Below are 17,826 nucleotides of genomic sequence, written 5' to 3' on the forward strand. Positions count from 1 at the left end.
CTGTGATGATCTGAAACGTTCGGAGGTTAAAATTTTACGTCCGAGCATTGGTCGATGAAAATCAAAGGGAATTAAAAAACGTTCGAATGCTAAATTCACTTAACGTTTGAACATGAAAATAAAAGTGCGGGAAATTTCTCGCTAGATTTAGGGCACTGTCATAGGAAGATACATTCGAACAGATATAGAAAACGTTTGAACGTTCTCCGCAAAAAATTTATCCGAGTTGTTTAACGTTCGAACATCATCTAAAAATTGGGCAGGATAATATAACGTTCGAATGTACAACTTAAACGTTCAAACGTTTTATCTAATAATTTTATGATTAAATGAATATACGCACGGGAGGCAGTAGCCTCATTTCTGCTGCTTCTCCCGTGCGCGCAACAATGAGAGACGTGAGAGAGGGTTTTTGTGGGTTAGAGAGAGAGAGGGTTAGAGTGAGAGAGAGAGTTGAGTGAGAGAGGGTCGTGGGTTAGAGAGAGAGAGAGAGTTAGAGTGAGAGAGTGTTAGAGTGAGAGTTGAAGAACGTTTTGGTAAGGAAAAACTTATTTTCTTTTGTATTTTCTTGAGTTTTATGATATTTATTTTGTGTTTTTGTTATATATATTTCTAATAAGTTAGTGTTGCATTTTTTGAATGATTGATTGTTTCGGCAAGTTTGAAACTTTTGATTTGTAAGAGGATATTGTGAGTGCTACGTATATTTCTAAACTTTAACAATGTGTTTATACATTTTATACTTACTCTTGAAATATTGTGATTATTGTTTGTGAATTTTGTGAATAGTTTGTGACTTTATCATGGTATTCATTGATGAATTAATATGCATATAAATATAGTTATGGGAATATTGTGCGTATGTTGTGATATGGATTTGAAATATTGTGATTATTGTTTGTGAATTTTGTTTGAATATGTTTACATGGTTAGAAATATATCGTGAGTTTATAGTGTTCATTGATGAATTAATATGTCTAGAAATATTGTTGTGGGGATATTGTGAATATGTTATGATATGAATTTGAAATATTGTGATTATTGTTTGTGAATTTTGTTTGAATATGTTTACATAGTTAGAAATATATTGTAAGTTTATGGTGTTTATTGAGGAATTAATATGTGTAGAAATATTGTTGTGAGAATATTGTGTTTGGTTTTTAGTATTTATGTGAATTTCTTTATATAATATTATTTTCTGTTTTTTGAATTTGTTCTTTAAGAAGAAAATTTTAAGTTTAGGATCTTAATTTAAGTAAAGATTAAAAACATTTAATATACATTTAATATGAGACTCAATATTTAACATTTAATAAGTATATATAATATATACATATTAATTTAGTTAGAATATGATTATTATTCAAATTAGAACTATAGTATAAAACTTAATCTTAAAAAAAAAAAACTACATAACTTAACTATATTTAAAGTATAATATATACATACAATAACTATAACTAATAATTATACAACTTAAATATTCTTACCATTGTGAGGTTAAAAACCATTATATTATTAAATATATATATATATATATATATATAAATAAAGAAATTAAATACTCTTCAAGATAAAAGTGTTGAACCTACCAAATAAGTAGAGAGTTGGAATAAATAAATATACATATTTATAATAAACTAGAGAGTAAATAAATAAGGATCAAATAAATGCTTATATATATATATATATACTTATTGTCTAAATAAATAAGTAACTCACTCAATTAAGTATAACAATTAAAATTATACTTTAGGAATGATAATAATTAAAATTATATAATAACCTTTGAAATTATATATAACAATTATAATAACAATTATATAATAACAATTAAAATTACATAGGTATCAATTAACAATGTCCTAAGATATATAATAATAATTAAAATTATAATTTAGGAATAATAATCTCATATCAATCATTATAATATTTCGTATAGAATAGCCCCAGTCAATCCAAAATCACTATAAAAAAAATCCTTTTTGTCTATAGAAAAATTTGAAGTTTCGATTCCATAACTATTAATTTTTATTTTTTTTTTATAAATTAACAATGTCACATTCGTATTGTGTTATATTGTTAAACTAGAGAGAGATGAAAGAATATGTAAACAAGTTTCGTGTCTTGTACACCTCAAGGAAGAATGATCATAAAGAAATGTCTGTCAAATTGCCTGACTCTCAAAGTCTCACCGGCCTTTAGAGTTCTCAAGGTCGGACAGTTTGTGATGGTTAAGTAATTAGACTAAAATTTATACATTTCTCTAAGATCATTATCTCTCATTGTGTACTGATAGGAAACTTGTTTACATAATCTTCCATCTCTGTCTAGTTTAACAATATAACACTACTAGAATGTGACATTGTTAATTCAAACAATATGGAGATATTGTTTGTAGTGTTTTTTGATAGATATAGTGTGACATTGCATAAATAACCTTAGAACCGTTTGGGAATTAGTGTACATTTATGTGTCCACTAATTCCTGAATTGTCCAGTGTGGACAATTTGGGATTATATTATCTGTATTGCACATTTTTGTTACTTCTACTTTCTACGTTTAACATAAAGTTTCGGTATCTTCCTCTACTGTTCTTTGGGTATACTGTTCGAAGGTTCACAATCCCTTTATTTGAACATGTATACTTGGAGAACTATGAGGAGGTGCTGCCAAAATTTCTACTAGCGTGGAAAGTACTAGAGTGACAAGATTTGTACAATATGAATAATATAATCTCGAATGAGATATGATCAACTACCTCATTAAAAAGGTAAAGAGAATTGGAGCATGACATGCATGTGAATTTTCTATATACGTGTTATTAATAGATAGATGTTTTTTGAAAATGGACAAAAATTGGATGCATATGGGCGATAGACTTGGAAAGTATTACGTACCCTATGTGCGTGGAGTAAGAACCTTCATAGATTTTGCACGGAACTTCGCTGATAGTCATGGTTACATTAAGTGTTCATGTCGAGGGAGTAAAATTTTGTGTGCGATAAGGTTGGATGAAGTAGAAAGTCATATATTTGTAAACTGTATGGATCTGGGGTATACCCGATGGTTACTACATGGTGAGCCATATGAACAGTCAACAGATGTATTGGTCGATCATCACAAATATTTGCAGCACATGGATGATGATTGTGAGCAGGAGGAGATAAAGGAGATGTTGGGTGACATTGGAACGGGGATGTTTATGAATGAGGTTGACGAGACTACCTCAAGTGGCGGAGGGACTGATTGTGAAAATTTCACTTCAATGTGGGAAGATGCAAAGCGCGAGCTTTATCCAGGCTGTACAAAACATTCTAAAATATCGTTTATCATGCGGTTGCTTCACATTCAGTCATTGTGTGGGATGTCAACGAAAGCAATAAACATAGTATTGGACTTATTAAATGAGGTGCTTCCCGAAGGGTCCGCATTACCCAAGAACTTTTATGAAACGAAATAGTTGATAAAGGGATTAGGATTTGAGTACAAGTCCATACATACATGCAAGAATGATTGTGTTTTGTTCTGGAAGGAGAACGAGGAGAAATAAGCATGTCATGTATGCAGAGAGTCGATGTGGAAGGGTAAGAAAAACAAGATGGTTAAGGTGTTGCGGTATTTTCCCTTGAGACCTAGGTTGCAAAGACTATATATGTGTAAGAAAACAGTTCACGATATGAGGTGGCACAAGGAGAAAAAAGTTAAGGATGACGCATATATGAGGTACCTAGCTTATTTACTTGCGTGATAGTCTTTCGATAATTTTTGAGAGATTGATGATTATCTTAGATATGTCGTTCCATGCTTCGAATAATTCTAGTTTTCTTGAAGTTTAACTATAACTGTTGTGCTCAAAATATACTTCTTTTGCATTTATCTATAACAGTGAGCATATGGACAAACTTAGGACAGAAGACGTAGAAAATATAAAGGCAAGACACGAGGAAGAATTTTCCGGATGGTTTAAAGAACGTGTATGAACTAAAATTATATATATGTTATATTTTGAAACTTTTAACCCTGAGTAACTTTTAATAAATATATATTATTTCAATTGTTAGATTTTGGAACAACGTGCTCGTGATCCCGGATCAATTTCTTCTGAATTGTATGCATTGGCCCAAGGTCCCTTAACTAGAGCACTTCGATACACTGCATGCACGGTTCGAGATTATAGATTCCATACTCTAGACTGTAATCTCGAACCGTGAACGTAATAGAAATACTCAAAACTCTAGTGTGTTAGTTGAAGGGAGTCATGGAACATATGATATTGACTATTATGGTGTCATACGTGATATTATCGGATTGAAATATCTGGATAGGTCTGTAACATGTCTTTAAATGTGATTGGTGGGATCTAGGCGGTGGTTGGGTTTTGATACATAGGGATAATCACTTTACGAGTGTCAATACTACATCTAAATGGTACGAAGATGATCCATTCGTATTGGCTTGTCAAGCTACCCAAGTCTATTACTTGATTGATTCAATGAAAAGTACTGATGAAAATAGTGGAGAGATAACTTGGCGAGTCGTAAAAAATTTGTCCCTCAAAATATATATGAAGCAGGAACGAGTGCTGATTACGAGAATAGTAGAGATGAAGATGACACTCCGATTATAGAGGCATACCAGGAAGATGGAGAGGGTATTAACTTGTTTGTTGACCTTAGTGCACTCGAGTTGCTCCCCTTGTGTAGAGATGATGTCTTACCCGTCCATCTCGACCCGTCCGTATTAAATGATCATTCAATTCAAGTAAGTGAGCAGGAAGAAGAAGAAGAAGAAGAGTCAGAAAATGAAGACGAATAAAAATCTGGCCTGGAGGTGGATAAGGAGGATGAAGAAGAGGTGCATGATGATGATGAAGACGTTATTGAGAGAGATTTTGAAACAAGCATGGAAAGTGCATCCGAAGATGAAGAATAAAAATACTAAATATTTTATTCATATAGGTGTCTATAAAATATCTTAAATTTTCATAATTTCTTCTCATTAATTTTCTTTGACATAATTAATTATTTTCAAGAATGCCACCAAAACGATAACGAAAAAATGTGTCTCCGCCAAGTCCAAGTCCCGAACTCATTGAGGACTCCCCACTCGAGGAATCTGCTCCTGAAGATCAAGTTAATACGCAAGTGAACAACAGCCAGTCGACACCTACCAGTAAGGAAATATTATGTTGATAATTAATTATATAGTTAATACTTTATGGCCTCAATAACTATATAACTATAATTATATTATTATCATGTAATTAATACATCTGCACGTTGCGGTCGTAGCTATACACGTTACATCTCTCTTGAGAAAAATAGAAGGCACGGAAAACACAAGATCACTATTCCTAATAATTTCACTAGATGAGTGGATGATAGTGCAGCACAACTTTCCTCCTATATTGGTACAGTAGTTCGAGCTTATACTCCATTTTATGTGCGCTCATGGCGAGATGTTCCGAATGAGATTAAGGAGCACATTCAAAGTCGTATGCTGGTGAGTTTACTTTGAGAGTACATTTTTTTCACATAGATTAATATATCATATTTTTTACCTGATTCACTTATTAGGATGAATTCAACCTCGACTTTGGCCGTAGCGAGGATTTAAGAACTGTGAATGAGTTGATGGCTACACTATTCCGACGTCACAAGGGACGATGTCATGATCACTTTAAAAAGTTTGAGACGTTGGAAGAAGTTGCAGTCTCCTTTCCAGTAGATGAAGTTAGATGTTTGGAGAAAGTGTTGTGATCTTTTCGCATCTCCAGATTATCAGGTATTTTACATTTATATCTTTTAATTATTTATATTCATATTTGTTCTATATATTATATGTATACATATTACAATTAACATTCTTAATATATTTTGTAGCACTTGAGTTTTACAAATGCACAAAATAGATTCGCTCTGACTGTCCACCATCGTGTCGGTTCAAGGTCATTCCACCGTCTTACTGAAAAAATAGTAATTAAAAAATTATAGAATTCATTTATTTTTTTGATATTCTTTTATTTAAGTACTAACATTATCTTTTTAAAATTGCTAATGTCACTTTGTTAGAAACGTGATGATCCTGAAAACTTTTCCCTCATTTATGTATATGCTGCTCCTTACACTAATAAGCATAGTGAATGGATGGATCCTGTCGCTGCAGATAATTATATAAACAGTGTTAATTTTGTTAAATAAATTATGCAACATGTGAATAATTTATTTTTTATTTCTATTTCTTTTAATACATTACTTATTAACGATCGTTACCTTTCAAATTGCAGGAAAAAATGATGGAGATACAGTCGGCTTCTGAGGAATCCTCTCCTAGTGACATAGACATATTCACGCAAGTGCTCGGGCCGCAATCTAGTATGGCAAGAGGTTTGTGATGATCTATCAAGCATAGATGTTCATCCTCCTCAACCTCATCGAATTCACAAATTAATAATCTTATAAAAAAATTTAGAAGCTGCACAATGTGAGAATGAGTATATGAGGTCAAGACAGCAAGAGTTAGAATCTCTCTTAGAACGCCAGTCTCATTTAGAGACGCATTTGCAGGACCAACAGAAAAACCAGGAGGAAAGAATACACAGTGAAGTCCAAGAGCAAGTGCAACGAGAGATGATGGTGCAAATGGAGCGTGTTATGTCATTGCAACAAAATCATGATGGGCGAGGAAAATAGAAGAAATAAATTTTATCAGTAGTGGTATCTAGTTTTAATATCTAATTTTAAAATTTTATAAGACATTGTTAGTTGTTAATTGATGGTGTGTAATATGATACAATTGGTATGTTTTTAAATTCTATGAAATTAGTATTTATGATCTGTACGTTCGAATGTTGCTTCACATTCGAACCAATGTTCGAACGTGAATACATAAAATTGAATAGTAACATTCAAATGTAGGCCTATACGTTCAAACGTACTCACCATCAAACTAACAAAACGTTCGAATAATTAAACGATTAACGTTCGAATAAATCTCCGAACGTACCACTAGCATTCAAACGTTCGTTCGTTTATATTCAAAATAACGTTTGAACATTAATAATCTTACGATTGAACATTGGTCCATGAACGTTCAAATGAAAATTCAAACGTTTAGTATAATTAACATTTGGACGCATAAACGTTCGAACATAAATATGATACATCCGAACTATAATCAATGAATATCAACTTCTCTCATTCGAATGCCAATCGGTCGGGTTGCCGTTCAAACATTCAATTGGATGTCCGAAAGTTACTTTCTGTCATAATTCTCAACCGTCACAAAAAAAGGGAACGTTCGAACGTTTAACCAAACGGAAGACCTCCAACCGTCACTAAAAATATTTTTAGTGACGGTTCAATAGTAAACCGTCACCAATTATTTTCTGTAACGCACATTAGGTGATGGTCATCGTGACGGTTTCAAACCGTCACCAAATATCTTTAGTAACATTTTGGTAATTTTTAGTGAAGGTTTCCTCTATTACAAAAGACTAATTGTTTGTAGTGACGTTGCCTGAAGAGCCCTAAAGCTAAGAGCAGTCGCATGGAGACTCTTCACAATTCTTTCGTTATATCCTTTTGAAGATGCCAAGACGATGTTGTCGAGAGCTCTTGTTATCTCCTTCTCAAAGCGGTAACCCAAGCCTAATCGTTGAACCTCATCAATCAGTTCGAGTTTTGCCAATAAGTCTAGATTTTCATTATTGATCATACTCCTCACGTCTTCGTCCAGCTTCTTCACCTTATTTTGTAGTTCATGATGATCCTGTGCGGTTACAATATATATGAGCTTACAATTAATATGAATGTCCCTAGATGTCCTAAATGTAATTGATGACTATGATCATATAATATTCCCTAATTATTAATATTCTATGAATAGTACCTAATAGTTTTAGATTTCTCAGACATGCTTGCATATAGATCACACATGACAAACTTTTATCAGACTTTAAAAAAGAGAAATCAGGAAGCTAGCTAGGTAGAGGGAGCACATGCAAATTAGGAGTAAAAGATGATCAGAAATGCAATCACCAGTACATGATAATCATTCCTTAAGGACTGCACAAAATCATAAGGCACAAAGCATGCATTCTTCATACTAGGAGAGATGAATTTATCCATCACTTTCCATAAGATTGCAGCCATAGTATTTGAAATTATTTTATATGTCGTTAATTGCATATTATATGTAGGCTTATATGTTTAGGATTCTCAACCTTTGGAATAAATACTAGATCTGAATCATTAGTTTCCCTGAACATGTAATTGCTTGACAGCTTTCCACCATAGATAAGCCATTATCACCTCTGACAATATGAAGTGATTATGAAATCCGCAACAATGAACAACACTCTAGTCGAAACAGTGAAGTTTCTTGTAGTACTTTATAGTAGTCGTCACATAAGTTTTGGATCTATTTAGCTCACATATGTTCTGTTGATTGGTTGTTTGTGGCCCTTGAATTATATATATACACATATATATATTATATATATATATGAGAAATAATAGTTACAATCGTGAGTGCACAAACACCTCACAGTCATGATCACTTTAAAAAAAAATGAATAAGGGTGGGTTTGGATGGCCAGTTCAGATGAAAACATGTCATTGATAGTTGTACCATACAGTAATTTTGACTATCTAAACACAATATTTTTTCTCTACTTTTTGAAAAGATCTACTTAAATGAACAGTAAATAAACAGTACAAATCAGAGAAAACTAATATGAACAGTGCGTGAATAGTGTCAAAATTGACATAAACACTACGTGAACAGTGTGTGAATAGTATATGAACAGTGAAAACTCAGTATATGAACAATACATGAACAGTGTAAAATTCGAATACTCTATAAAATAGTGAAACCCACCCCTTTATCAAATCTCAAAAAGTCAAAATTATATCATCACATCTCACTATCCAAACATACAATTTTTTACAAACTATCTTATTTCATCTTAATCAAAAAATCTTACTACTATTCAAAATATATCATCTCATTTCATCAAAAAAGTCTATCAAAACCCCCCTTAAATCCCAGTCCAAGGCCTAGAAAACCAAGGACGAGCAAGTGATGCTCATGCTCTAAACAAGCTGCAATTGTAAGGCACAGGCATTGAATGTTGCATCAGGATTTGAGGCTTTCATATATAGATCCAATTCGTTTTAACACAAAGGCCCCTGGAAGAAAAAAGAAATTAGAAAAAAACCTCTTCTTTTGATAATCCATTGGCCATTTTCCATTTTCACAACTGCTTGAGTTATTCTTCTTTTGATAATCCATTGTTAATTTTAGCCTAAAACAAAAGAAATAACAAAAATGTAAAAGATATATGAGAAAATAATGAATTACAGCTTGGAAAGCTGTAGATTCGTATTTTCAACTTTAGAGGAAATTAAAAATGCAAATACCAAGACTGTGATGGTGTATAAGGGACACGCGCCATCCTGACAGTACGACGGAACGTCAAGTCTGAACAAACTGATGACCCTGATCCTAGAAAAGCCGTGCGTGGTAATAATAGAGCTCTCTTTGTGGTGGCACGGAGATGTCACACAAGCACTTTGGGCAGCGAGTGTGCCTCACGCACCACTCCGTTCGACGAAATTTTTTGTCTATGTAAATGATTGGTGTCTTGAAAATTTTGTGATGGAGCGCGTGGTAGTTGTTTAGCTCTGGAGAATAACAAATCTACATTTTACTTCACTGTAATTAAAAAAAAAATAAACTAAAAAAATAAAATAAAAACTAAAAAATAGATAAAAAAAAAAATTTGAGAGAGAGAAGAGAGACCGGAAGGAACCAAAGCTACAACCTCCTCTTGTCTGAACTTTTTGAGTGGGGCGTCTGTGTAGAGAGAAAAAGGCTTCACATGTGTTCCACATCTGATCCTATTTCTCTATCAATGTTTAAATATTTATGGTACGATGCCAACAACTTCGAGAAAATTATGTCATGATCTGCTCAATCCTGAAATGTAGTACCATGGGTACCAGTGACACGTAAAGTATAGCAAATATCCTTTTTTCCAAAAAAAAAAATCTAATTGAGTAATATATAATATATTGTTAAAAGAAAAAAAAGTTATTAGTGGCCATTAAATATTTACGATGAAAACCTGATCGATCATTTGCTACGAGAATATTAAATTTATTATCGATCATTTCTATTATAAGAGTAACGCTATTTTAAGGCATACACTATATATTATTCATATAATATGATTTGATTTATAAAATTTAAAATTTAAAATTTATTTTTTAAATTAAATTATGTCATATAGATGATGCGTAATGTAGAAAACCAGATGCACATTAGAATAGAGTTATTCTTTATGGTAAATATTTGGCTATATACAAACATTTTCTTGTAGGAAATTATCTTCCAATGCAATTTCAACGACGTTTTTGAAGTTCTATATATAACATTCGAAATCACAATTAATTGCAAAGATATAGCATATATAATATTATAAGAGCGGAATGGCACTTCTAGTACTCCAGTTGCCCTCATCCAATATTAATCATGTCAGCTTGACACAATTGCCTACCTATGCAACAACAAAAACTCTTCTTCTCTGCCAAAAACAAAAACATCATGGGCAACTCCGATGTTTTGCCAGTACTGCGGCCACTACGTCCCGGCCATTCAGAAGTCCAAAGAAAATCTGCCAATTGCCAAACAAGCACTTGGAGTTACGATTTTGTGCAGTCCTTAAGGAATGATTATTATGTACTGGTGATTGCATTTCTGATCTTTTACTCCTAATTTGCATGTGCTCCCTCTCCCTAGTTAGCTTCCTGATTTCTCTTTTTTAAAGTCTGACAAAAGTTTGTCATGTGTGATCTATATGCAAGCATGTATGAGAAATGGTGGGTTTGGATACACAACATCTTTTTATTTCATTCTATCTTATTATTATAATTTTTTAAAATTTTTATATAAAAATATAATAAACAATTTAACTTTTTCAAATCTCAAAATGAAAATAATACTAAAAAATTATATTCTAATAATATTTAATTTAACTACTATTCAAAATATCTCATCTCATCTGAACTGACTATCCTAACCCAACCAAAACTATTAGGTACCATTCATAGAATATTAATTAACTGTCGCTCGTTATATCCTTCTGGGATAACTCAAGATGAGATAGAAGACACTTAAGTTTAGGGGTGTGCAAAATTCCAAAAATTCCGACTCCGTCCGACTTCTGCTCCGACTCCGACTCCGACTTCGTCGGAGTCATCGGAATTCGGAGTCAGAATTCGGAGTAGCTCCGAATATCTATTCGGAGTCGGAGTCGGAGTCGGAGCTCCAAGAAGCTCCGATTCCGACTCCGAAATTTTTTTTACTGTACACTTTCGCTCGAGCGAGGTGTCGAGCTCAAGTCGAGCACACGTTGTATTGAACATTGGCTCGAGCGACATGTCGAGCGGAAGTCGAGCGAACCTCTTTGGAAGAGTTCTGCTCGAGCGACAGGTCGAGCGGAAGTCGAGCGAACCTCTTCCAGAGAGGTTCGCTCGAGCGAAAGTCGAGCGGAAGTCAAGCGCACGTCGAGCTCCGATCTTATGTCGGAGCTCCTATAGGAGGTCGGAGCTCCGACCTCCGATCGGAGTCGGACTCTGACTCCAGTTCGGAGTCGGAGTCGAAGCTCCAATTTGGCTCCGACTCTTGTCGGAGTCGGAGGTCGGAAACGAGCACTCCGACTCCGTCGGAGCCGGAGCCCAGCCCTACTTAAGTTACATCTAAGACATCTAGGGAGATTCATATTAATTGTAAGCTCATATTGTAACCGCATAGGATCATCATGAACTACAAAATAAGGTGAAGAAGGTGGTGGACGAAGACGTGAGGAGTATGATCAATAATAATGAAAATCCAGACTTATTGGCAAAACTCGAACTGATTGATGAGGTTCAACGATTAGGCTTGGGTTACCGCTTTGAGAAGGAGATAACAAGAGCTCTCGACAACGGCGTCTTAGCATCTAATTCAAAAGGATATAATGAAAGAATTGTGAAGAGTCTCCATGCGACTGCTCTCAGCTTTAGGCTCCTCAGGCAACGTGGCAGTGACGTCTCTCAAGGTACGTACAGACAAATTAATATCTATCTTCTTAAGCATTATATATGTTTATTTCTATCAACTTTATAATCTTAACAAAACGATTCGAAGTCTCATATATTTTTCATAAACACATTGTGATGTGTTTAACAATTTCACAGACGAAAAAAGCAATTTCAAGGAATCATGCCTTGGAAGGGATGTCAAAGGAATGTTGAGTCTATACGAAGCTTCGTATCTGGGTTTTGAAGGAGAAAACCTCTTGGATGAGGCCATGAAATTCGCAAGAGTGGGTCTCGAGGACTTCAAAATCCATGTAAGTAAAAGCGTGGCAGAGCAGATTCAGCATGCATTGGAGGTTCCACTGCACCATAGAATGCAAAGACTGGAAGCTTGTTGGTATATTGAGTAAGAGGGAAGATGCAAATCCTGTTGTGCTTGAGCTTGCAAAGTTGGATTTTAATATAGTCCAGTCAGTACTTGTTAGAGAATTATCTACAGCATCAACCAGCGGCTCCTCACACAGCAGTTACACGAAAACCAGTTCAAATTTTGAAGACTTATCCGCAGCAACAACCATCGGCTCCTCACACAGCAGTTATACAAAGACCAGTTCAAATGTTTCACATGATCCTTGAGACATTTGTTTAGATATGAAATCAGTTTAAAATTCAAATATATTCCTCTGTTTTTATCTTTCATGATTTGGTTGTAACAAATATATTTACATCATTATAAATACACGCTTATACTTGCGTTTAAGGTAAGGCAGCAACTTTCCAAATATTTGAAAGTTTCTACATGGTATCATGAGCCTAAGTGACAAATGTCTAAATCCTCATGGCCTCCTCAGTTTCCACTTCGTCCTCTGTTCTTGTCCCTACCCCACCCATCTCTCTTCCTCATCCCTTCATCTCCATCAAACTGAGTCGTGATAATTACTTGCTCTGGCATGTCCAAATTGTTCTATATCTCAAAGGCACCCATTTATTCGGTTATGTTGATGGATCCCTCCCGGCACCCTCTACTCATATCTCTTCCACCGAAAATAACCAAGCACATACCATCCCAAATCATGCCTTCCACTCCTGGCATCTTCAAGATCAACTCATCTTGAGTGCTCTTACCTCCTCCCTCACGGAAAATTTTTTATCACATGTCGTTAAGTGCACTACCTCACGTGACATGTGGCTTGCACTAGAACGAATGTTTTTCCTCCACCTCTCATGCTTGGATCACCCATATCCATTTCCAGCTTGCCACACACAAAAAAGCCAACCTCTCAATTGCTGATTATTTCCAGTAATTTAGCAATCTCACAGATACTCTTGATGCCGTTGATCAACCCTTGAATAATTATGAACTTGTCTCCTTTCTTCTTGCAGGCCTTGGACCAGATTATGACTCATTTGTCACATCTGTTACCACTAGAGTTGAACCTCTATCAATTGAAGACCTTTACGGTCATCTCCTAGCTTATGAAAAGTGATTGGAACAGCATTAGGCCGCAGTTGATCTAACTGTCGCCAATGCTAATTTCATATCCCGCAACACCATTGATCATGGTGGTTGTGGCAATCGTCGTGGCTCTCCAAGCCACAATGGACGAGAAAATTATCAGAACTCACCATCTCGGAACTATCGAGGCAGGGGTCATGGTCGAAGTTCTCCATCCTTCTCCAATAACTCACGTCCCGTTTGTCAAGTTTGCAACAAAATGGGTCATGTGGCATTTGATTGTTATTACAGGTATGATGAATCTTACCAGCGGGACTCCTCTCAAGGCCAAGCATATTTATCAGCTTCCCAAAATTCCATTGATGCAAACTAGTACCCAGACTCAAGTGCTACACACCACCTCACTTCGGAGCTTGCCAATCTGAATGTTAAAGCTGAAGAATACTCTAGATCCGACACAATTCGTGTCGGCAATGGTAATGGTCTTCCTATTCACCATATTGGAACCACCAAAATTACTACTCCTTCATTTAAACTTCAACTCAACAATGTTTTACATGTTCCCCATATTTGCAAAAAGAGTTTTGCTACTTACAGCCGGCGGTGCGAAACCGCCTGGTAATCTACTGATGTGGAATAAAGCGACGTCAATAAAAAAAAAAAACACAAGCTGACAAAAGTAAGAAGAAAAATCATGATATTCTTTTAGTTCTTGGTTTAGCTTATTATTTATATTGTTCTCCTTTTTTTTTCTTCCCCGAAGGTATTCCTTGAAGCTGGGAAGACAATGGAAGCCAGAAAGACAAATGGGTATTCCTTCCTTGTTACAGTCGGCGATTTGAGAGGAAAGAAAGGTAGAGCCACTCCTTACCACTTCTCTACTACCCAGCTGACTTTTTTTTTTCCCTTCTGCCTTTTGCAGTAGGAATGTCGTCTCAGACCCACATCACCCAAAACAATCTCGTCCCTCTCTCAAAGCACCTCCTTACATTTCTTCATTGGAAGCCATTTCCCCAAGCAAGGGATCAGAGGACCATTTCTCCAGGCAAAACCATTTCTCCAGCCAACAAAACCATTTATCTTCCTCTCTTTCTTCATCACTATATATAAATCCTGGAATACCATTTGACTCTATAACACAAGAGAAGATGAGGCCCTAAGTGCATGGGGAGAGCATATGGTACAGCAGAAATCTTAAGAAAATTAAAGGAAAAAAAAAGGACTGGTTCGAGCTTTATTTTTTATTTTTGATAAGTACTGGTTTGATGTTTATGAAGATGAAGCACTCAAGGCAAAGAAAGTTAACAACCCAGCAAAATTTGAGGCATTTGAGGAAGCATTTTTTTTGTTTTTTTTTTGTTTTGGTTTTCTTTGGCTTTTGAAATTTGAAGAGGGAGGGGAATTTTGAAGAGGTAGCATGCAATCTCTCCTTGGGCTTTTTCCATAGCAGAGTATAAAATAAACAAAAAGTAAATGATTGATGATATTCCTTGAAAGTGGGAAGACGAAGGTTGTGAGTTGGGGAAGACTATTCTATGGAGAAGACGAAGCAAAATTTTGGGGGAGGGAGGATTTGGCTTGTTTTTAGGTTTGTGGGGAATGAAAACGCACCGTTTTCAATTTATGTCCACATGGGATGCGGTTACGCAGCGATTCCTCCCCTCGGTTGTAACTAGCATTTTTGTTGCAAAAATTTGCTTTCTGTCCAATGCTTCACAAAAGACACTAACACATTTTTTGAATTCCACCCATCTTATTTTCTTTTGAAGCTGCTGCTGTTCCAAGGCCTGAGTAACAATGGACTCTATCAAATTTCATCCACTCAAAATAAATGTGTTCCATCCGCTTTCTCAAGTGAACACTCAACTCTCTCCTTATGGCATGCTCACATGGGTCATCTTTCGTTTAAAATTGTTCATCAAGTCCTTTGTCAAATACAAATCCCAACACATCGTCACCCCATCTCTCAAAAATCCTTTGCTTGCTTGAGTTCAAAGAGTCGACAATTACCATTTTCCACTTCTTTAACTCAAGCTATAGAACCTTTAGCATTAATCTATACTTATGTATGGGGCCCTGCTCCTATTTGTTCAAACACTGGCCATAAATATTATGTTTCTTTTTTTGATGCATTTAGCAAATATTCTTGGCTTTATCCCATTTCTCTAAGAAGTGATGTTAGTCGTGCTTTTCTCAAATTTCAATCATACGTTGAACGATATTTTAATACCAAAATCAAAGCAGTGCAATCCAATTGGGGCAATGAATATTGAGTTTGATGCATTACTAAAAAATCAGACATGGACCATTATTCCTCCTAATTCAACTTCTAATATCATTGGCTTGAAGTGGGTGTTTCGCATCAAACGTCATGCAGATGGTACTATCGAATGCTATAAAGCGCGTCTTGTTGCCAAAGGCTATCATCAACAACCAGGTATTGATTTTGGTGAAACATTTAGTCTCATTGTCAAGCCTACAACAGTATGCATTGTTCTTTCCTTAGCCATCTCAGCTGGTTGGCCCATTCATCAAATTGATATTCAAAATGCTTTCCTACATGAGAATTTATCAGAATAAGTATATATATCTCAGCCACCTGGTTTTCTTCATCCACAGTACCCAAACCATATCTGTAAATTACAAAAAGCTTTGTATGGTCTTAAACAAGCCCCACGGGCTTGGTTCGAAAGACTCAGTAACAAGCTTCTTGCTCTTGGTTTTAAAGGTACTCGGTCCGACACTTCCTTGTTTGTTTATACATCTTCCATAGTCAAAATATTTATCCTGATATATGTGGACAATATTCTCATTACAAGTAATAAACGGACGGCTCTCGATGATTTACTATCAGCTTTACACAATGAATTTGCTGTTAAAAATCTAGTTCCTCTAAATTTTTTTCTTGGCGTTGAAATGATTCAAAATTCAAAGGACTTCATTTTTTCTCAACATCGATACGTCATAGACATCTTGAACCGGTTTTGCTTCTAGCACCAATATGCTAGAAGCAAAACCGGTTCATTCTCCTATGGCTACATCCACAAAACTGTTAGCTTATGAAGGAGAAGCTTTTTCGGATCCAACCCTTTACAGGAGCACTATTGGTGCTCTTCAATATCTCTGCATCACCAGACCGAATATAGATTTCACAGTTAACAAGCTATCCCAGTTTCTTCACAAACTGACGACACTCCATTGGCAGTCAACTAAGCGCTTGCTACGCTACATCAAGCAAACTGTGGATTTTGGTCTTCAAATTCACAAGTCATGCTCACATTCACTTCAAGCCTATTCCGAAGCTGAATATAAAGCCTTAGCAAATACCACTGCCGAGATCCCATGGTTATGCTCTCTTCTGACTGAACTTGAATCGCTTCCCTCTACAATTCCCATTCTTTGGTGTGACAATATTGGTGCAACATATTTATCCTCAAATCCAGTTTTTCATGCTCGAACTAAACATGTTGAAATAGATTTTCATTTTGCTCGAGATATGGTTGCTCCTGGTAATTTAGACATTCGCTTCATTTCTACCAAAGATCAGGTACCTGACATCTTCACCAAGCCACTATCCTCATCTCGGTTTTCTTTCCTTCGTGACAAGCTGAACATTACCTTTGCATAGTTAAGCTTGAGGGGGCATGTTAGAGAATTATCTACAGCAACAACCAGTGGCTCCTCACACAACAGTTACACGAAGACCAGTTCAAATGTTGAAGACTTATCCATAGCAACAACCAGCAGCTCCTCACACAGCAGTTACACGAAGACCAATTCAAATGTTTCACAGGATCCTTGATACGTTTGTTTAGATATGAAATCAGTTTAAAATTCAAATATATTCCTCTGTTTTTATCTTTTATGATTCGATTGTAATAAATATATTTACATCATTATAAATACACGCCTATACCTGTGTTTAAGGTAAGGCAACAACTTTCCAAATATTTGAAAGTTTCTACAGTACTTCAAGGAGAACTTCAAGAAATGTCAAGGTACTTAGAAAATGTTAAAGAGTTCTACAAATTGGATAACAGTTATATGTACTAAAACAACAAAAATCAATAGTTTAGGTGTCTGGAGGGCAATCACTGCAGTTTTAGAGCTCGTCAGGCCTTGGTTGATTTAGAGCGTAACTACTCTCATGTGAAAGAATGGACTAACAAAATTTTCCTTATCCCTGGCTCTGGCTGGGAATTTCCTGCCGAAGAAGTTCCTAATCGGGGATTTTCTATTAGGGCATGCTGGCCTCCTATCCCCAATGGGGATGACTACAAAGTG

At 35.5% G+C, this 17,826-nt stretch overlaps 1 protein-coding gene and 1 non-coding gene across 2 annotated transcripts; both read left to right on the forward strand.

The window, feature by feature from the left end:
* Positions 1–10,611: 10,611 nt before the first annotated feature.
* Positions 10,612–13,573, forward strand: LOC118343719 (isoprene synthase, chloroplastic-like). Its single transcript, XM_035690136.1, has 4 exons — positions 10,612–10,752; positions 11,821–12,106; positions 12,246–12,479; positions 13,470–13,573. Exons 1-4 carry the CDS (start codon positions 10,612–10,614, stop codon positions 13,571–13,573), a joined length of 765 nt encoding a protein of 254 aa, XP_035546029.1.
* Positions 13,430–13,568, forward strand: LOC109018010. The gene has a single exon (XR_004798086.1). It is a non-coding gene; the product is annotated as a small nucleolar RNA Z247 (small nucleolar RNA).
* Positions 13,574–17,826: the final 4,253 nt, after the last annotated feature.

The sequence above is a fragment of the Juglans regia genome, chromosome 1 (genome assembly GCF_001411555.2).
Source record: "Juglans regia cultivar Chandler chromosome 1, Walnut 2.0, whole genome shotgun sequence".
NCBI classification, from domain to species: Eukaryota; Viridiplantae; Streptophyta; class Magnoliopsida; order Fagales; family Juglandaceae; genus Juglans; species Juglans regia.

What these genes read in the sequence shown, in the direction of transcription:
- LOC118343719 (XM_035690136.1), top strand. Translation starts at nt 10,612, where the DNA reads ATGGGCAACTCCGATGTTTTGCCAGTACTGCGGCCACTACGTCCCGGC. An exon ending in GGAATGATTATTATGTACTG is followed by an intron (nt 10,753 to 11,820) that starts GTGATTGCATTT and finishes GTAACCGCATAG; the next exon opens with GATCATCATGAACTACAAAA. An exon ending in AATGCAAAGACTGGAAGCTT is followed by an intron (nt 12,480 to 13,469) that starts GTTGGTATATTG and finishes TTCTTCTTGCAG; the next exon opens with GCCTTGGACCAGATTATGAC.